We start from the raw sequence: 21,954 nt of genomic DNA, 5'->3' as shown, positions 1-21,954 counted from the left end.
ATACATTTTTTTTCCCAAGGTCATAGATAAACAGACTTATAATTAGTATTCATAAGCATGATTTTATATGCAAATAGGAGTTAAGGTAAGGCAGTTGCTGTATTTGGTTATGAGTGAATAATAAATATGAAACAAAGCAACAAAAAAAGGTCACTGTGTTATAATTCTGATGATCTGTGTTAACATGTGATTTGATTAAGGCATTTACTCAGATATGTAGTCAGTTTATGCAGCATTGTCATCAAAGTCAGAATAAGACTGTATTTACACGATTCTTAAAGTTTCCATTTTTTTGGCTCTAGAATAATGCACTGACGCAGCATATAATGCCCGTAAAAGCCAGTAACCACTAAATAAATACAGGAACGTGGAAAAATGTCACATCACTATAAACATGTAGTTCACTGAATCACGTTTACTGCTTAACATAAAAGAAGGCATGCAACATGCAGTAATAGATGACTGATGTGTTTTAAATCAACACACTTCTGGATTATACTTAAAAGGAGATCACATATACTGTATTTTGCAAACAAATCATCAGTCCTTACAAAAAAAGCCAAGCTTGTGTCTCATCAAAGAAACCACTTGGATTACATGGATGAAATTCCACCTTCAGATGTGGTGAGAAAAGAGTTTAGTTTAACTTCTTGCACTGCTGAATAGATCAATGCCAGGCAATTATGCTTCAGTTTGTTTAAATAATTCTGTTTAACTGCATTAAAATTCCTCCAGTCAACATGTTCCATGCTCTGTAAACAAACTGTTTGTCATATTTGCTTTCTTTCCTCTTGTGCATCTCACGCAGTAGTTTGACATCTTCAGTAATGAGAACTGGAAATGAAGCATGAATGCTACGAGAGAGATTTTCAAGGCAGCTAATGTCAAAGGCTTTTTGTTCCAAACTCGTACTGAGGTATCCCTGCTAAAATAATTTAATGTTTACATTTTTCTTTCATGACAAAGCTGGTAGTAGTTTGTGGGACTCTGACAGAAGCATAATACTGCCACCATGGAATAAATCTTCTCATTTCTGGTTACAGCCTGACTTAAAGGGACTCCTGCTCATTGCCACCTCCATATTTTTAACCTTGGACTAGCTTAGCACAGAGTAATTCTTATGTATAATGGTCCTTCGTGCAGTCCTTCAGGTCAGCTACTGCCTGAACACAAGCCATTCAACTCTAGCTTTAAGCAAGATGTCTCCTGTTTGGTGGCCATTTGCAAACAGAAGGGTTTAACAGTTGGTGATTGAGGCTTCGGCGCTCACAGCCAGTGCTGTATGCCTGAGATAGCCATATTAGGGATAACTCAACCTTTCTATACACTTATGTAGGCTTTTTGCAGGGATTACATAGATATACAGCTCATTATTTAAACTGGCAATTCTTTAATAAAATACTCAGAATGTTGTTGTAGTTATTAAAATCATATTTTCATGTTATCGCCTTGTAGTTGGCCTCGTATCAACTTTTTCTCTAAAAATATTTTAGATTTTCATTATTTTTAAAGAAACCTCATCTTCCTGAAGTTATAATTATACATATCCTCTTTTAGTTGTTCAGTTATGACACTGGGCCTTATGCAAGAACATTTGTGGTGTTCTTCTAAATCAGCTTGTAAGATTAAGTTGAAGACACCTCTTGTGTGCACACGAGGTGAATGGTACAATTGTGGCTCCAAAACTGACTGACTGTCGTGCTCATTGTGCGGATGGCTTTTATTTTCCATGGAAAAACCCCAAAATGTTATTAGGCATACAAAATATTACTACTATATTTGTCAGTGGCCTGTCATCACAGGCTATTCAACAGCAAGTGACTGTGGACGCCTTGAGTCAGCTTTTGGAGTGGGCTTTCTCAGTAAACTGAACTTAAGAACTACTTAGTCATAATATGCCATTGCATGCAACCAGGAAACATGGTAAATTTGCAAGTGATGACACAGTGAATTAGTGAAGTTAATTTTTAAATATTTTTTTAAATGGTTACTAATTCATATTAAGGAAACTAGACAATCTGCCTGTCTACCTGACACCCTGTCATGTTCCACTTTAGAAAGAAAATATGAAACTGCACAAATTATTCTTTCATGAGGCCTCTGAGAGTCAGATCAGACTGTTTTGTTTTTTTTAAATTCATGGTGGAAGCCTTATTTTACTGTACCCCTTACAAAGGTAAAATGTGATGCAGAAGAACAACTATGCATTGTGAAGTTCATGCTCTGTGTTGGTTTTGCCAATCGCGTCGGGGTTGGAGAGGGGGTCCAAGTCAGCAAACAGGTTGAACCATGCTGAGAGATCTTTGGATGTCCCTTCTGCCTCTGTAAAAAAAAAAAAAAAAAAAGATTTGATGAGGTAAATATCACCAAGAAAACTCGGCGTGAAGGTTTGGTGTTGGCTTTCTAGTGTATCCATTTCTTTCTTATTTTCTAATGTCTTGACTTATATTGCCCAGGCCTACCTCTCTCTGCTGGCTTTGAAGTGCTCTGATTGGCTTCAGATGAGTGCTCAGTTGCCTGAGTGGCAGAATGTGGGGCCCAGTCTGAAGAGGAAGTGTAGATTCGGGTTACTCACTAGGAAACGGTTACTGTGCAAAAGCACGATCCAACACAAATCATTACACTCCATCGCACACGGCTGATGACTCGTCCCACAGAAAATCAAAACATTTACTGCATTGCAAACATTTTGTGAATACAAAACAGAAATAGCAGATGCAATTTTGACGTCTTCTTTCAGACATATTTTGTTTCCATTCTTTTCCATGTCTTGAAAATGCAACATGTAGCAGTACTTCATGGCTCTGGAGGGAACAGTGAAGTGTGCTGTAGATTTCTTACTTAAAAACAAATTCTCCATTTGGTTAATTGTGTATTGTTGTTTCACCTTCAGCAGAAACTTTGAATAAGCTGAAGTGCTTCGTAGATTTTACAGTTGCACCCTGACCAGTCTTACTGCCTGGATCTGAAATTGCTTGGCTCTTGGGAATATGTGGATTTTTTTTTTTTTTTTTTTTTCCTTCCTTTGAAGATGAGCTGTTTTAGTTTTGATTTGCCAGTTTGGACTCCATCCGGAGTTCTGTGACTTCTTTTGGATCAGTCTGCTCTGCTTTCTGCTGGCTTGTCTGCCTCTTGAAGGGCTGACCTCTTTCCCCTTTTACTGTCATTGTGTACAATGACAATAAAGGGCTATTCTATTCTAGATCACAAGAGAGACGTACTGAAGTTTAACCTATGGCAGAGTTCAGTAATGACAAGGATGGTGGTAAAAGTACAACTTAAAACCTTTTTATTATAGGCAAAATTCAAACTTTGTGTTCTCTGTAAATACAGTTTGGCTGCTGATCCTGTGCAATTTTTAATCTAAACAGTGACCTTTAACCAAAATCCCCCCCCCCCAAAAAAGGTTGTCAAGGTCATGCCATATCATACAGATAACCCACAGCAACTTGTTTTAAAAGCCTGAGAATGAGCGCTAGTTGCAGCATGCAGTATTTAATAATAAGAACAAATAACCATGTTTAGAAGCAAAATAAAGGATTTTTTTCACATTTCTACCAGTTTCACAGCCTGATCATCAGTCTGAATATGACTGCAAAAGAGCTCTGATGTAAATGTAATTAAAAAAAAAACAAAAATTGAAGATGTATCAGTATTTATAGTGATAAATGGAAAAATAAAAAGAACAAAAACTGTCCTTTTTGTGTGTGGTGGTGGTGTTGTTGTTAACTAGCTTGCATTTGCAGTGGAGACAGACAACTTTCAATGGGCTTGTGCATTGGAAGTCAGTCTGCAGATGCACAAAATTTACTGAAGGTCTAATGTGATATGCATGCCATATTAAGTGTATGTGATCAGCCTCATGCCAACATTTGAGAGGAGAAAAAGAAAAGAGGCACGCTCTGTTTCCCTGTAAACTGTAAGAAGCAGTTTTGCATTTCAAGTCAGCCCCTGCAGCACTTCTGTTTGCACAGATTGACTACCACTCATTTGCTTTATAACGGTTTTATATTTCTACCAACGCTGGGTCTAATTATCGTTGGTGTTTACAGTTTTGTGTTCCCTTAATTTGGGGTTCAATCTGTCGTATCAGTTAAAAGTAGAAAATGCATGTTTAACGGCTTTTCATAGGGAGAGTGAGGCCTCAGTATATTTCCAAAAGTCACTCACAAGTTTGTCTCTCCTGATATCATTTGTTTCTCCTTGACCTCGCCCATCTTGCATATCTTTATAGCACTTTTCTTTCTCAATGATTGTTTTGAGATTGTGGGAATGTTCCCACAGTAATGTGCTGTGACTCCTGAGTTAAACGCTGAAATGCCGGATTCTTATATGTGCCTCGGAAATGCAGGCAAACTGTAAGCAGTTTTATAGCAGTGTGCAGCTCGCAGCCTTTAAAGCTGGAAATACACAAAACCAAGTTAACAATACCAGATGAGATGGCAGCAGCCAGAATCCAAGCCAAGAGGAGATGGAAAGTAGTTGGCAATTACCTACGGGTAAGCAAATCTAATTGCTGTATTTTAACAGCCTCCTACTATTACTTTGACAGATGTGGATTTGATAAATCATTTTAAAGCCACTCTTCTCCCTGTGTGGAAACCATTGGGCAGGAAAAAGCAGCTCATTTTAGCTCTGCCTTTTGGTGATTTTGCTAATGCACTGATTCATAGAAAAAAACAATGTGTTTTTTAGTTTTTGGGAATATTTATCTCTCCTTAATGTGTAATTAAAATAAATTATGGCTAATTGATGGTTAATGGTGGCTAATTTTTCCAGGTTCTGCATGGTGGTCATGGTGAGAGAATCGGTCTAATGGTGCAAAATCCAAATGGTCTGTTCTTTTGATTACTAAAGAGCTTCCTTGGACCAACTTACCAATTTTCTGGTTCACTCTTGTATAGGAGCACGTTTGCAACACACACACAGAGGCTGACCTGAGATGGAAGACTGCAGATTATTCAAACTCTGGTCCAAAAGCTGTGATGGTAGAAAGAAGGAGTTTTCCTTGTCCTGGGTCTCTGTTGGTCTGGTGGATGCAGCACTTGTTCCTTCCTCAGTCTCTCCAAACACTTCTGTCCACTCCTGAGAGAAATCCCCCTCATCCACAGACAAACCGCCCAGGATCTCATTCAGTAAGGCCATGCTGTCCTTCTCCTCTGCCTCCGACTCTGGGAAGCAACAAAAAGTGTTAATTTAAAAATGATTAGAAGAGTTTCTCACCCTCTCCCCCCCGCACAGTGTTTACATTTTCAAATTAATTTTAACTATAATTATCTAGATTCAAGACAGCTTTCCTTTCCTTTGTTTACTTTGTCATTCACTATGGACTCAAATCACTGACGGGACCATTTACACGTATTTCCACCTCCACATTGGAATTCATTGACTATACTGATGTGGCTTTGCATGATTCACAGTTCAAAATAATCCTTGCTCATCTTGCACTACATCTTTATGCTGGGCCTTCAGGTCACCCTCTGCTTCTAACAAGCGCCCTTCCACTTCCCTTAAAGCCACCTTTCTTCTGATTGGCTGGCCCTCATAAACAAAAGGGTTTTAACAGCGGGTGGGGCTTCTGGGCTCACAGTGAGCTGTGTGCTGGAGATGACCATATTAGGGCCACAGGCGTCCAAAAGCAAAACATCCAAAAGCTTTATTTAAGCCTCCATCACTATAACAGCTTCTTTTTAGATATGAAAGAATATAAGGAAACTCATAATAATTAATTAGAGCTGCGGTGGAATAGTGAGCTAGTCTATATTAGTTGGGGTTTGCTCCAGTCCTGCTGTAACCCTGGACTGTAGAAGAATTGGTGCCAGGATTGATAATAGGTCCCATTTGTTCTTAGTTTTGTTATTTTCCATATCATCAGATTATTTAACAATGAAGTCAGTTATTATTTTCAACCTAAAATGCAATTAAAAAAAACACAACTAAATCTTCAAGTTTTACATCTTTTACCTTCTCTCGCCTTGTCGCTGGTGTTTTCATTTACAAGAGAGATGAGTCTGTGAAGAAACAGAAATTAAGCTTATAACATTTTGTTCATATGTGACATACACAATGTGCCCTCATCCCAGAGGGCCTTCAATATATCGCAGTTTTTCTCAAGTACTACCTGTCCTTTTGTCATTGGCACCAATCAGGAAACAATGACTCTGTTTTTAGAGACCTATGAAGTATGTGTTAGGATCTTGAATCCATGGTGCTATCAGCTAGGAAATCATGGCATGCTGGTTTGTTTTGTTTTTTGCTGGTTGGGTGTAGGACCTAAAAACTGCTTGGTTAGGTTTAGGGAATAATTGTGGTTTAGGTTATAGTACACCCATTCACAACCATAACCCCGATGGGCTTGGAGCTACACCCATTTCACACTAATGCCATAACCTGTTGCGTCACACACCGCCGCCTAAGGAAACAGTCTGCATAAACGAGACATACCAGTGGCTTTAAGAAAACAGCCTTAGTCGATGCCTCGGGGATGAGTCAGGCTGACCTACAGCTGGTTTGCAGAAATTCTTTGTCTCTGTTCAGACTGAACATTGCCCATACATGTACTCGACATTTTCAGTGTTGGCGTACGTGTTTGGTTTTCTTGCATAACAATAGAAATTTCTTGAAGCTCACTGGTCATCTGTGGTTTCTTCTTTCTTTGCTTCTTCCGTTTCTGCTTTGGCTTTATTTTTCCCCTTCTTTTTAGCCAGTTTGTCCACAGGGTCTTGTAAAGTCTGGAACAATAATTGGAACAAAATCATCGCTTATTGTCATTACATGTCTCCAGTGTCAGCATTTAGTACTGTTATTACTAAGACTCTCTCAGACCTTAATTGTAGAGAACTCATAATGCTGACAGCCCTTGAAGCTCTCATGGATGGCTGCCATGGTGTGGGATGTTTTCTCCCAGAAGTGCAAAAGTGTTGTCTAGGACACACACACACGAAACAAGTTACACGCTCAGCTGCTCAAGGTAAAAGTAGTAATTCACCCCAGCGGGTGATAGTTTAGACCTGCTGACTAAGCCACATGTGGCAGAGCCATTGAAAACACCATATTTAAGCTCGGTGAAGTGTACGTAGACAGCTGGGACTTGTGAGGCGTACCTGATATGTGGTTAAGACGTGAGAGAGGAGGTTGCAGCGGCTCGCTCCCAGCAGGTCCACTTTCTGGCAGACGTCATTCTTCAGTTTGTCAAAGCTCTTTTTGGTTGTGCGCACCTGAGCTTGAACCTGAGAGAGAATACATGTGAAATGCTCCCCACCTAGTATTATATGACACACAGGGAAAATACAGAGTTCTTGTGCACATAACTGTAAAAAGTGCTGGGTTCTTGCAGGTGGACCACCATCTATGGGCATGTTCTGCCCTCTAGTGTCAGATTTTATAACATGTTTTTTTTGCTTTTTGGTCTTTTGTTGTCTTGTTAATGCTGAATTGATTAGTAAAATGACATTTGTAGACCATGTTGAAATAACTACATGTTTTAGGGTTTTAAACTGTTGTCCCACTAAAACAAAATATAAATATGAACCAGACGAAGCACTGGAAGCTGATGATGGACATTTTCAAGTGTTTCTGACATTTTTTTTTTTAAAGACTAAACATTTAATCAAAAAAATTGACAGATTAATTAATGATTGCTGCAGGCCCTACGGCAAAGGAGGAAATTGAATTTGTGGAAGTCATAATATTTTTGCCAATTTCCCACAGACTGCGTTGGCAGGGCTCTGATATTACTGTTTTTATGTTGCTCTAGGCTGGAGCAACACTTCATCATATCAACAGTGGGGTTGCAGTCTGAGAAGTACCCATTAAATTAACAAAAGAACAATTAATTGGATTATATGCAGTTGTGACTTATTACTGGTATATAGACATTATGAATTGTCATAGGAGGTGCAGCTTAAACCCTGAAGTGTCACTGTGAACTATCACGTATGCCTGAGCCCTGAGATGGGCAAAACTAAAGAGAATGCAGGCATTATTTGTGCTAGTATTTAAGTTCTTCTTTCTGCTATGAAAATGATTGTTAATCTGCTCATTGCTGTGCTACTGAAAAAAACCAAACCAAAACAAACCTTTCTGAATTTCTCCATCTGTTTATGCGTATCTGGGTCGAGCTCCTGAGATACGTCCTTCATCCAAAGCAGCGCTCCACGGTACTCAGTCCTTGACTGCTCCATTCGATTCACTGTCAGCCACGTGTCTGAGATGGCACGATAACGAAATGTTTCCACCTCCTGGTACAAACGGCACAGCGGGTTCCTCAGAGCCAATCTGCAGGGTGTCGTATTAAACTCCGTATTAAGGTGCTGCATGTGGCTTGGATGATCATGTGGAAAATTTGTCATGTATTGTCTACGCTGCAGATTAGTCTGCTGATTTATTCAGCTGCACTGAAAAGTATCTCAGCTCCAGGGCGAAAAGCTTTAAATGATCTTGGAAACGTAAATGGTAAACTCAAGAATCAAAAGATGAGCAGTGGGGAAAAAAAAATAAAATAAAAATAGAAATACTGGCAAAAACAAAATTGTCAACATGACATTCAGGCTGCCGCTGATATTACAAAATCTACACAATATAATTTACTAAGTCATATTAATAATCATTATCACCACTACTGTCAGACTGACACACAGATTCAGATACGTGAATGAAATCCCTTTTTTCAGTGGAGTGAGAGTATCTATGCTGTGTAGTAACCCTGTTATCTGCTCTGTTAGGGCAGCTATTTTATTGCTCCTGATGAACATTCCTGATATGACTCTCCATCCCTTTTTGAGGATTTGGGGTGATACAGTTGGCTGACCTTTACTTGAAGCTATTTGCCAGTGCAGCATGTGATTTATTTTAAGGATGTGGCAGACTGTACATTGATCCGTGTCCCCTACCTCTGCTGTGATGAGAAGCAGAGAGCTTTTCCTGTGGCTTGCATGATCTTTCCAGCTCTGGTTTTATCCTGAGAGCCCTGGGAGCGCAGGAAACGACCCAGCTCGTTCTCCTCTTGGGAAAGGACTGAACAGTAAGAGATAGAAAACACTCTGGATGGATATTAATATCTTAAGAATGTGTTTGTTTTGGTTGACATTCTAGAAGTCTTACACTCAATCAGTAGATTCGCTGTACTCAAAATGATTTAATAATTATATTTGAACTTACGACAGATCCTCCTCTGATACTGCTCAATGACCTTCAGCAGCTCCATGCATGTTCTCTGGATTGAGTGGAAGACCTGCATAACAAAACAATATCAGCATAAACACCTAGTCAAATGAAACGACGTAATTGATGATTAATGATTAATGGAATTGCCGATGATAAATCCCTAATGATTTTAAATGAACCATCTACACAGGCGAAGTCTGTTTTCAGCAGACAACACTTCTGTTTCACTGGCACACTGTGTTACCTAATGCAAGTTTATCATGTTAAAAGGCTAATTGATCATTTAAAAAACTCTTTTCCAATTATGTTAGCACAGCTGAAAGCTGTTCCGATGATTAAAGATGCAATTAATTTAGCTAGTTGAGTTTCCAAAGCGTCAGCTTTTCTGAGTTCATTTATTGTGTCAAAACATGGAAAATAATAATAGAAAAAGGAAAAGTGTCTTTTCAAACTCTTTATTCTTCTCAGAAATTAATATTATTCTATTAATGAAATTGCCAAATAACTCAGGTTTTCTTTTTTTTTTACAACAGTACATACTTTTCCCTTCATAGAACAGCATAAAATTACTCCAACAACAATAGAAAGAAAAGGTGGACGCTCCAGTGCACAACTGAGCAAGTGGACAAGTCCATCAGTCTCTTGTCTGAGAAACGGACGCTTCTCAGGATCTCGACAGCTTCACTAAATGATACCTGCAAAACTCAGTTTGTCCCAACAGTGAAAGGTTTACTTCTGTCTTTGTTGGCATAGTTGCATAGGAGAAAGTCATATCCAAGTCTGGCTGAGAAAAGGAAAATGCTGATGATGGAAAATACATGGACAACACAGATAGTGGATGGAAGAAGATTGGATTAGAGGTGTTTGGTCCACAAAGAAGTGTGGGACAAATAGAAAGATACTGGAGCTTTATGACACCTTCTGGTGGTGGTAATCTGGGAGGTCTGAGTAAAAGGACCCTGGAATAAGAAAAGTCAGTGCTGTGGCCTGTGGATATTGTTCAATTGGAGCCAATTTCTTTTTACATCAGGAGACCTAAACCACAAATTCAAACTCTGCAAGGACTATTTAGAGAGAGCACTCAGACAGCTACGTTCTGACTATAATGGAGTGGCCAGCACTCCCCAGTCTCAATCCTAGACTCATTGTGGTTACAGCTCGACTGTATTGTATGCAAATGCCCATCAAATTAAAAAAAAAAAAAAAAATACAGTGGATTCAGACAGTGTTCAGACTATATTGTGTACCAGAGATTTTAATAGATGAAATTTGTTTACTTTTTTTTTCACAAAAATTCCTGCAGAAATTAAAAGCAGGTTTTCGGGGGGGTTTTTGTATTTTAAGTCTTTACTGTGGCACTGAATTGTGGTCCCATTTGCTTTAATGATATTTGTGATGTTTAGATCTTAATGTAGGCTGAACTGTAGAAAGCTGAATGCAGCAGATGGATTAAAAAGACAAAAACATCTTTGAGATGTGGAGAAAATGAGCTGGCGTAGTGCTTGATGCCAAGCACGGTGGAAAACTCTTACGGAGACGCTTTGTGGTAGGAAACTGAGATTTTTACCAAATAAAAAGAATCTTGAACAAAGAAGACTACTTAATTTTGCAGCACCATTTTCTCCAATTTCTTCCAGCAACAGGACAATAATCAAAAATAGGGCAGGGATAGCTCAGTAGGTAGAGTGGTTGCCTCATGATTGGAAGGTCGGGGGTTCAACTCCACTAAACGGCTACCCTGAGGTACCTCTGACCAAGGTACTGTCCCTACACACTGCTGCATTGGTGGCTGCCCACTGGGTGAATGGGTTAAATGCAGAGGAGTAATTTCCCTATGGGAACTAACATATACATTATTATTATCATGACTCCATACCAAGCAAAACTGGAAGCAGTCAGCTAGTAACCTATCAATAATCAAGTGGCCAATCATTGATGGTCATTGTACCATCAAACCAAACTAGTTTAATTTCTAGGAGGAAGCATGTAGTGAAATTTCTTAAAATTACCTCAACAACCAGCCAAATGTGAAAGGCTGTAAATGGGTGAGTTTTTGTTGAAAACAAAATTTAAAAGACAAAATTGTTTTTTCAGATTAGAAATCTTATTTCAAACCCTTACTGCCCTAAATATTCATTTTTTCAATTCATTTGTTTGATAGGTTTGCATTAAAAACACCTAAGAAATTCTGACCTCAAGCCTTTCAGCAGTGGTGTAGATAAACTATTCAAAAACTGAATCTCAAATTTGTTATGGACATTCTGGACCTCACAACCCAGCACATTATTTCTTAGATATTTGTAATAAAAATAATTCAAAAGACAAAAAAAGAGGTTCAGTGAGTTGAATTAGTGAAGGTCTAGCAGGCAGCTGTTGGCTACAGCTGCCTATGTCCGTACATCTGTCAGTCCCCCTAACTTTAACTGTTACTGGTATTCAAATGAATAAGTTATAAAAATAAATTTACCCAAAGAACAGCTGGTATTTAGTTGGGCATGGTAATATAAAATAGGAACATAAGGGTCATTAGTCTGTTTGCACCCACAGGAGTCACCTGACTATTAGAAAAAGAATATATGCAAGTTTAAGGCGCTTCTCCACTGACTGCACTTTATAGACCTGGAAGCTCCGCCCATCTTTTATATACAGTCTAAAATTGAGATTCTTATCAGGGGCATGGCCTAGATTAATGCTGGATGTTTATCAAGTATTGATTTCATGAATTAAGTTCTCCTCGCTCCAGTAATGGATGCCAGACGAGGGGGAGGGGTGCGAGCAACCTAATAAAACTTTTAAGCCTCGAGCAATTTCTGGCATAGTGTAAATCAAAAAGCCATTTTAGTCTGTGCAGCCTGCCTGAGGGAGGGTACCTTCAGCTTTCTTGATGTTCCTGTGGTGTGACAGAGGAGTACAGGAGCCAAACATGGCTGTCACTGAGCATGCTCTTAAACTACAAGGCCAAACCGTTTAATACTCCTGCTCACCTCCAGCTTGGCATCCAGATCTGCATCTGAGGCGACCACATGCTTGTCCTCCTTCTTCCCGGTGACCTTGATGAGAGTCTGCTTGGTTTTCCAGTATTTCTGCTGGAACTTGTTTACCACAGATGAGTCTTGGCTTTGGATGAAGCGGTCAAGATAGTCTCGGGAGTAACCACTGCAATGACACAAAGAATGGCGCAGTGCTGTGACTGCTCCCTCTCTTGGAAAGAACTGTATAAAATCTTTGGAGAACTTATTGATTTATGTGAAATTATGTGCACAAAGATATACTCACAAGTTTCCTCCCTCCATTTTCTTAGATTACCTGAGGGGTAAATAAAGTACTTGAATCAGTATTGATGTGGCTGTTGGTTCTAACTTTTTTGACCATTGACTCCATATAATGCCTTAGTCAACTTAAATTCTATCTTATATGATAACACCTTGTATTTCTAATGCATTAAAGAATACATGCGCACTTCACAAAATCAGCTTTTTCTTCACAATTTTGATGATAAAACCAAACTTTTACATGTCTGCAATGATAGTATAAGGTAAGGGTGTTGCCTTATACCAGTATTGACAATAAGTAATATTTAAAAAATATATATAAATACAGTTTGATTAAAACATAAAATCACATTCAAAATAACCCATAGGTGTTACAGTAAGGAAGGGACTTTCTCCATCGCCTTTCAGTCCTATTCTGAGTGAGTGTAGTAAATAGTTGAGGGTTAATATGACTGATGACATTATTTTTTTTAAATTTGTTACCATGATGACTGTGGAATGAAAATGTTATATTGTCCCAGGGATATTGTTAATTGTTATTGTTGAGCACTTTTTTAGGAGGACCTGACATTTACAAAAATGTACCAAACTATCATGAGAAAGTGACCGTGGATCAGTTCAGGGGTTTTCAGATACTGGAGCATAGAGCCAGTGAGGTGGGCAATAAAAGAAAATGGAGTGGAATTATGAATTTATAATTTATTCACTTATTATTTATTTATTCATAATTGCATTATTCATCTCAAACAACTTAGCACCTTAGGCAATTTAGTAGCTCATATGTCCTCTTTATTCTTTTTATATTACTTATTCTATGCTACTGTGAAAAAGACAGCCATGGAAAACGTTTTTGTACACGAATGCAAAGTGACAATAAAATTCTATCATTGAAAGAAAGCAAAACAATAACATGCCAGTTCTGTGCTGACATCAAATTGACCAGAATTTAACTTGGCTCTCTTTTTTAGAAAAGAAATAGTGTGAGAGAACCTCGAAATTTGTACAATATGACAACCAAAAAAAAGCCTGTCAAAAACTACTTGTTTTCACCTTAAAACATTATCAGTCTTTTAAATGCAGTAAGTTGTTTTTCACTTTTATGCCCTGTTTTTAAATTAATGTGACTCATATTCAGCTATTAAGGTTTTACTTCTGATAGTATTCCCCTAACCCTAACACTTATTTTCAACTTCTTTAGTTGACTGAAGATCAACTACTTAATAAACAATAAACAGGTCGTCACTACTTAATAAACAATATTTATCATGGACCTGTGCTCTGTTCAGAGTGCACACCACATTTACACTTTACATCAGCTGTGAAAGGCTCAAATCACCAACCCCCACCCTAACTTGAATTAAAAAAAAAGGTATGGATGAAGTTTTTATACTGAAGTTATTTATTTTGAAATTAACCGACGTTGTACAAATGACATGATGTGAAAATGATAGGCCCATATGGAAGATACAATTATAAATTGCATTTCTCTGAAGCTTCAGTAAAAGTTGACGGAATCATAAAAAAATGGATTCAGACCCTGGACCCTGGAGAGACTCGACCTTGTTAGTGGATCATTTCAAAGTGTAATGACTTCTATGCTGGATAATAAGACGTGCCGGAGGACTTGGCTTATTTATATTTCTACCATTTCGCCCAGCTTTGTTTAATCATCGCCGGGAGTAGGATTTAGTTATCTGTGCCCGTTTTAAACATGGCAGAGTAGCACCACCTGTTTCCAGTGAGCGCCTCACCTGCTGTGCATCATCACCGTGAAGAAATTAATAAATAATCACCATATCGTGCAAAGAGCGCGCGCGCGTCACGACTCGTTTAAAACAAATGGATGATGCGTTGCTGTCGTTTGCCTTCCCCGGCAGTAACAGTGTTTATACCAGAAAGACCCTGCAAATAATCTACGCCTCTAAACAGGTAAACGTCTGCTCATTTACGTCCTGATGTAAATTGAGCAGTTTATTCAGCAGATCCGCACTGGCAGAAAGAAAGCGCACTGTGCGGAAACCCAGCAGCCCCCCCGCCTTATCCTTTAAATATAACCGAACATATCACAATAAAACCGAGAGCATAGCAAAATGAAACCGTTTGTTCCACACATACCTCTCCGCGTCGGTGACATGTAGAAGAGCCGCTTTATTTCCTCCCCATCGCCACACACAGCAGCTCAGCCTGGCTGACAGGCCCTGATGTACTGTATACAGCTACTGTATGTACACACAGCTGCTTCTTCGCCACAGCTCATTGTCCGCGTGCACGAAACACCGCTGACGTCATCCACACTTCGCCCCCTCCTCCTCCCCTCTCCCGCGCTGCATTCAGCCACTGCCTCACGTTAGTGTGCAAAGTGGGCAGATGTCTGTAGCCTAGAAAACAATGACGGAAAGCAGCTGATGGAAGACACACACACACACAGAGTGGACGTTTCATATTACCCCCTCTAATGTGTTCTACATTTAGAGCCTTGGACAAAATGGCAAATTTTTGCAGGCTCAGTAATGTATTAGCACAAAGGAATAACTCTATTCTTAGAAAAATTAAAGTAGAAAATTAGTTAAATGTTGCAAAATATTCAAAAAGAAAGGCAAGAGGAATAGAGGAAGACTGGAAACACTGTAACTGCACATGTGGGAACACACTGTTGCTCATTTTATTGTGTAGTCAGGTTTGTACTTCACATGAATAAAATTCTTCAGACCTAGTTTACAAATCCAACAAATATCTACATAGAAATTGTGGTAGGTAGCAGGGTAGTTCAAAGGCGGGTTTCTCTATGTGCTTGCATAGAGCTCTGGTGGATTCACTTAGTACTCGGACACTTTCGCACTCAAACACCTCACCCCATAACTCAGGCCTAAAAAAACCAAACAGATTAAGATGTGCAAATAATGAACAGAGCAAAACTGGAAAATAAACGGAGATATTACAGGAGTGCTCCATGACACCTTTGGCGAGGGTAATGAACAGGGTCAATGGTGGTCACCCACTGTCTTCCTAACAGTGAAGATATTGGCTGGCTTAACCCTAACACCCAAAGCACCCAGACAGCTGCATCAAATTCTGATCTTAGAGCTGTTCAGACATATGGTAGCGATGTATTCAGACTAATTCATGCACACTTTATAGTGTGCATGAATTAGATGGGAAAAGCTAAATCTGACACTCAAACACACAATAACAATGACGTCTTCATACTCCAATCAGAACGATTTCTGGGGTCCAGAAAGTGGTCAGGTAAACCATCTTTCTTCATGATTGGCTGCACTTTGATTAGCAGGTGGGTGAAGTAAAAGCAATGTGCCAGAGATGACAATATTAGGATATCCACTGAGACTGACATCATACTGATCCAAGTGTAGACAAAAAACTGTCTGAAATTGAGTGTTTAAATGTTTCCTAAGCCCTCAGCCTTTGAGAGGGATTACGTATTGTACATGTGCTGATTGGCCAAGTTTACTATGAGAATCTGGCATTTTAACAATTTGGGAGAAAATAAGGAATACCAAAAGGTTGATTCTGTTCATCTGGACGTACGCTACGCTGGATGATTGAGCATGCATCAAGACAAAATAAGGAATAGTACAATATGTCTACTGTTGACAGTAAAAAGAAAAACGTTGACCCCAAGAAGCCACCATTGCTATAGCTCACCAGGACGAGCTGGCATCCCATATCCTGAAAGCTCATCCTGAAAGCTATTGCAGTGTCCTGAGTCTGCCTCAGACCATCTGCTGCATGTCATTTCCCTGCTTTCCTGTCCTCTGCGCTGTACTATCAGTAAGTATTAAACAGAGAGCAAGGTTTTAAAAGGATGTAAACTTATTGCGGCTGAGTTTTTAATTTGTAATTTTTTATTTATTTATTTTGGTGGTTTGAACATCAGAAGGCGAGCACCATCTGGTTCCATAATATTGAAGCGAAGGCAGGCATCTCTGCAGCTGATATCTGTAAAAATGGAGCACCACTTATACCAAAACAATTTAGATGAATAAAAAGCACTAGGGGACAGGGGGAAAATATGTAAATTTGGCAAACTTTGCCTTTAAGTAAAACGCAAACACATCAATACTTCACTTGAAAAGCTTATGCAAGTAAATACTTCTACACAGAGAGCACTTTCAGCACTTTCTTAGCCACATACTAAACAGGCAAATAGAGGTTAGAGGATATTACATTTCAAGTGAAGTCTTATTCATTTGACCTTGCAGTTTTTTCCCCATTTGGGCCATGCAGGCAGGTGAAAATCATTTAAAACCTGCACAGACATGAACCTAACCTAAACCCTAAAACCTTATCCCTATAACCTAAAAGCTAAACCTTATGACCTGCTGGATGCAAAGAGGATTAAAAAAAGGAACAAATGGGAATCGATCAGCTTTATCTGCATATAAACTAATGTGCTTAATATGCGTTATCTTTATTTGCTTTACATGCACACATGTCCACTTTTCTTCTGTCTACAGTCTTGTGCAGACCTTCACCAGTCTGCTCTCAAAATAACTGCTGATGTTTAGTTCTCTGTGTGCCCAAAGGATGGCAGTGCAACACAAAGCAGTGGAGCTGCACCTTTAATAGTCTTCTCTCTCCTGTTTTGGGGCCCCGAGCTTTCATCTGTTGGCTTCAATTTATTTCATCACAGTATACTGCAGCTGATCTAATAGCATGTACGTTTTGTTGTCACCTAAAGGGAATTTCTTGTCATGCTCCAAATTGATGTACCTGTTTGTCGCCTTGGACAGTATTTGTGCTGCACAGTCACAAGCAGTGTGTGAGCAGCATACGGCTCAGTCGATTTCACCGATCAGGCACCGTGAGGTACATTTAAACAGTACGTTATGGATCTATATTTGGAAGGTGTGCTTTATGTACAGCTTAATTTGATTATCACCCAGGGAATATTGAGCCCTTTGATCCTTCGACGCCCTGAGGTCACTTTGTGCACAATGGAGCCTGATTTCATCCTGGATACATCCATGTTGTGTTTGTTGGGCTATTCAGCGTCTTTGGTTAGTGTTAGAATACCATCTGACTTTACAAAGGAATTTCATTACTGTGCCTTGGCATCCTTCCCAAGCCATACCTGAGACGTCATCCCAAAGTCTTTTGATATGAGCAGATGGATAGGGGGTCTCTTAAGGGGAGGATGTAATCTCCATAAAGCCCCATGTCCTTCAACCCATCTGATTGTCTTCCTGCACTCACAATCTTATCTTCAGGTCCAAGATGGTTTTAAAGCAATTTGACTTCACTTAAATAAGACAGGAAAACAATTAAGTGATGCTGTTGGGGGTCTAATTCAATCAGAGGAATTCCTCTCCGATATTGATCAGACACTATTGATTTTCTCTGACATTTCCTTACTCTTAACTCTGCGCTGAGCTTCATTTGAGAGATTTTCCTTTGTATTAACAAGCAGTGTCTTTCATACTCCGCTATCATCAGCTCTGCATCAACTAACGGCAGAATAGCCAACATACTGATCCCCTTATTTTTTTCTGGGACACAGACTAAACCAGACTTGTGAGTGGCCTCATTATGAAGGTTTGCCACCCCCCGAGAGTGCCCGACCTGACCCCAAAAATTGCCCAATTGGCTTTTTCCATCTGTGCTTATGTGTGGTGATGGGGAACCATGACATTTACATTTGCACCACTCCAATATGATCCCTTGCTCTGCACGAGTTTTCGACACAGACTATAGCTCAAAACCGGTCACAGGATCAAAAGTGTCTCTTGCCTGAAGGAGCCACTGAGTCGATCCTTTCCATTTCTGCACCAAATGGTGTTTTCTTTCTCGTCCTCTCTCTCTCTCTCTCTCTTCTTCTATCTCTCTCTCTCTCTCACCAGTAACTTGCTGGAACACATTTAGATCCTGAGTAGAACTCCTCAGTGCCCACTCATCACTCTGCGTGGTGTTTGAAGATTACTACGCTCAGAGACATCCTCACTGGGCATCCAGGCAGCTTAGAGGCCAAAATCCATAATCCCTTACCCTTCATGGGAATTCTCCATGCACTTCAACATGCTGAAATACAGCCCCGCTGCAGCAGCCACTCATGGCCGAGGAACTACTGCAGCCGGAGGCCCAGATAGATGGATGACATGTCTCAATGAATGTGGGAGAAGTGGAGGAAGTTAGATTTAAAAATAAGTTATATACCACAGATAGTTTCTTCCCTGAAACACGCCGAGTAAAGGGATCTTTTTTGCAAGGTGTTTTATTTCCAAGATATGCATGCACACAACTTGAGTCGGTCCACATACGCCGCTAACTGTTTTATGCATACCATACCAGCCCAGAAGACATTATTTACTGAAAATATGGGTGCCGTTCTGGGACTCAGCAGTTCCACGGCTTTTCTAGCAGTCGTCTCAATAAAGAATTTCCTCTGAGGCTTTGGTGCCTTATTAAAAAGCGTAAATAAGTGTAGTTCCTTGATTCGGTAATCTGCATGAGCGAGTAATATGTAAAGTTCAGCTGTTGTAGCTGAAGGACCAGTGGGGCTTTCCTCCTCTAGGCTACACTCTAATGCTTTGTTAGTCTGCTGTGCTTAAACCTGTTTATTAGCTTGGGGACTTTGTCTTGCAGCAGACGAGAACAATAAAAGTAATCTCACATTCACATTTGGTATTTTCTCTTTGTGAAAGTGTTTCTTTGCTCTGAACCTTTTTCCATTTTCTTTTCTCACCACATAGGTAAAAATATGAGGGAGACAAACAGAGCTGTTCCAGCGTTTTTAAAAAAATTTTATTTAACAAGGCAGGACCAAACCACTAGAAAATTGGTTGAACTCAGTTGTAATGAGTTTAATTGCGGACAGAGCTTGTGCTTCCATGAAAATGAATGAACAACATAATGGTGGCTGCGTTGGAGGACACGATTCAACCATGAGGTCATGGAGTTAACAAAATGCAGTCTGATTATATCTGTAAATATGTTTTTAATATGTTTTCATACTCTACCCAAATTATTATTGTTGGCAATATCTTTTGGTTTTGAATCCTTATGGATAAACTAAGCATAATGAGATAATTCATTTTAGTTTAATATTTTATGGTTAAATTAGTATTTTTCTACTTGTTTCTTTGTACCCTTTAATACAGGTTCCACAGCTCTAACTAGCTGTGGAGTCGTACTGTGTACAGTGGCATTGAGCCAGAGAGTCCTGTGGAGTTAAACCTGTGACCGGCAAAGTGGACTCTTGTGGATTATTTTAACTGCACGAGGGACGCATGTAAGTGCAAGCTAGTGCTTTCTGCTGTAAATCAGATATACATTGTTTTGTGCTTTTAAATGAGCTTTTAGTGCATATTACTTGATACACTGAGGTGGACAACACTGTTTTTCCAGACAACAGGGATCTGAACCCCACCTTCTATACCCTTCGTTTCGTTAAGGTTTAAAGTTAGAGGCGTGGCTGCGTTGAGTGACAGGTGCGCCAAGAGCAAACCCCATAGGTGTCTGTTAGGTCTTACCTCCATTAATTACACTTGCTGAATTGAACCTCTGTGCTGCCTTTGGAGCATTCTTCGCTGGATTACCTGACAAATAATACGGCCTGCAGCACTGATGGTTCAAGAGGTCTTTGCTTTAGTTTTGGTGAGTAAAACGTTACTGTTTTTTTAGTGTGTTTGCTTTAATTAGCTAATATGTGTGCCTTGCCCCTATACAATCTATGGATGCAGCTGTTAATCACCTGATAACTCAGCACTAAACCCATTCACACATGGTAGTCTTAAGTCTGGCTCCGGAAAACCAATGTTAGATAAAATGCTAACACAGAGGCTTCCAAATTCAGAATCCAAAACCAGGGTGTGACGTCAGTGTGCCCATGCCGTCAACAGCATGCGCGTGAAACATAATGCCCGGGGCCACGATCGGCTGGCAAAGAAGCCAATTTGTCCCCAACAGATGTGAAGGAAGGTTTAATTTTGGACCTTTTTCTGTATTTTCATAAGTTTTGCAGCTTTATCTTTACTGATAAATATCTCCCATGTGGCCATTCATGCAACACTAGGGTAATTAGGTAATAGATAAAAAAAGTGAAATGACAGGAAAGTTCCTGTTTTGTTTTGTTTTTTTTGTTTTGGTTCTACTATAGAAATTTCTGTGAATTAACTTTATGTTTTATAATTACAGGACAGTCAATGAGCTGCAGCTAACAGAACTTGTCCTGTAATGTTACACGTTTATTTCTTACAGTTAAAGCTCAAAGGTGACGCTGACTTATTTCTTTCATTTATTACAGCAGCATTTCTTTGTCATGTATAGATGTCCTGTTAAAGTTTTTCTTATATTAAGATATTTCTCAGATTAAAGGTGCAAACTTCTTTAGACTGGGAGTTTCACTGATCCAGCTCACAGCATGTGGTGATGTTAGTTAGTTGAGCATCATGTAGCAAGCTGCTTTCTAAGTCTGTGCCGTAGGTGTAGTTTTTGTTTAAGGATTGGAGGAGAGCAAAAAGAAAAAAGGCAAATTGTCACCCAGGAAACTTTGAGCATAATTTATTTCATTACTGGAATCTGTTAAACCTTTCTGCACCAGTTCTAATATTTATGTAGAAGAAAATACATCACATAACAGTTCAAAGCATGCTGGAATACAATGCAGTGAGGCTCTCGAACATTCTGTGCCACTTTCAAATAATTAATCTCAGCTTTTCTCATTAGCATTATCACTGCTAAGTCAACACACATATAGACATAGTTTACTGTTCTGTCCTCTCCCGTGTTTGCCTGGTTTCAGAGGTGGGAATCAGACTGTAACAAGCTGACAGGTTTGTCTGATATCACCCTGCTTTTGTGGTTTTTCTTTTGAGAAGTAACCTACACAAATGTGCATGAAACATCTTTTCATCTCACTGAAAATGACACTGATATGCTTTAATTTATCAGCTCCTGCACTTTAATAGCTCAGACGTGTTTCAGCAAGATTTCAGTCTATGTATGAATATAAAATCTATCACACGTCCTTTTGTTGGGGGATGATTTTTAAAAGTCTCGTCCATCTTTACTGTGTTTCTGATATTTTCTGAAAACCAAAAGGTCAGGCAACATTATAATTAATACCTAGTGTAATCTCACATCACAACTTGAAATAGTCGTGGAAAGACATCTCTGTTTACATTCATGGACAGGAATTGTCTAGTTGTTCCGTGTCAGTCAGCTGTATGTTATCAAGAGTCTTCAGCAGAGCCTTGCCACCCTTGCAACTGAGAAAACAAGCCTTAAAAAAGTAGCCACTGTTTTATTTTAACCATAGAAAATGTAAAACATGGACATAGTCACTGAGACAGCGGCCACTGGTCAGTCACAAGCCACTGAATCAGAATCAGAATCAGAAGACTTTATTTATCCCCAAGTGAACTTATCCAAGACTGTGAATGCTCATTGGCTAAAAACTTGTCAATTTCAAGTACTGGCAAATCCCAGATAAGCCTCCTTTTTGATGCTTAGAATTACCATAATTTACAGAATGAACTTCATATTTTGTTCAGTGTGATTC

At 39.3% G+C, this 21,954-nt stretch overlaps 1 protein-coding gene across 5 annotated transcripts; it reads right to left on the bottom strand.

Moving 5' to 3' along the window:
* Nucleotides 1-98: 98 nt before the first annotated feature.
* ica1 (islet cell autoantigen 1) lies at nucleotides 99-14,675 on the bottom strand. 5 transcript variants are annotated; one of them, XM_031758584.2, is made up of 13 exons: nucleotides 14,553-14,675; nucleotides 12,442-12,471; nucleotides 12,150-12,321; nucleotides 9,160-9,232; nucleotides 8,892-9,015; nucleotides 8,079-8,277; nucleotides 7,104-7,229; nucleotides 6,826-6,924; nucleotides 6,631-6,731; nucleotides 5,965-6,011; nucleotides 4,938-5,171; nucleotides 2,463-2,543; nucleotides 99-2,322 (listed from the first exon to the last, which is right to left on the bottom strand). In XM_031758584.2, exons 2-13 carry the CDS (start codon nucleotides 12,456-12,458, stop codon nucleotides 2,201-2,203), a joined length of 1,395 nt encoding a protein of 464 aa, XP_031614444.1. In that variant the 5' UTR covers nucleotides 12,459-12,471; nucleotides 14,553-14,675; the 3' UTR covers nucleotides 99-2,200. The 5 variants fall into 5 exon arrangements, with proteins under 5 accessions (XP_031614444.1, XP_039475476.1, XP_039475479.1 ...); XM_039619542.1 differs by having other exon boundaries at nucleotides 8,892-9,003; XM_039619545.1 differs by lacking the exons at nucleotides 12,150-12,321; nucleotides 12,442-12,471; nucleotides 14,553-14,675 and adding an exon at nucleotides 9,410-9,426.
* Between the last annotated feature and the right edge of the window lie 7,279 nt (nucleotides 14,676-21,954).

Source organism: Oreochromis aureus, linkage group 11 (assembly GCF_013358895.1).
Source record: "Oreochromis aureus strain Israel breed Guangdong linkage group 11, ZZ_aureus, whole genome shotgun sequence".
Taxonomy (NCBI): Eukaryota; Metazoa; Chordata; class Actinopteri; order Cichliformes; family Cichlidae; genus Oreochromis; species Oreochromis aureus.
Note: the sequence above shows the minus strand (reverse complement) of the source record. Positions and strands in the feature narration are given on the sequence as shown.

Excerpts from the sequence above, each read along its gene's own strand:
- ica1 (XM_031758584.2), bottom strand. Across the intron at positions 8,278-8,891 it reads TGCTTCTCATCACAGCAGAG|ATTGGCTCTGAGGAACCCGC; the intron begins GTAGGGGACACG and ends GACACCCTGCAG. Across the intron at positions 2,544-4,937 it reads TCTGCAGTCTTCCATCTCAG|ACTGGGCCCCACATTCTGCC; the intron begins GTCAGCCTCTGT and ends CTTCCTCTTCAG.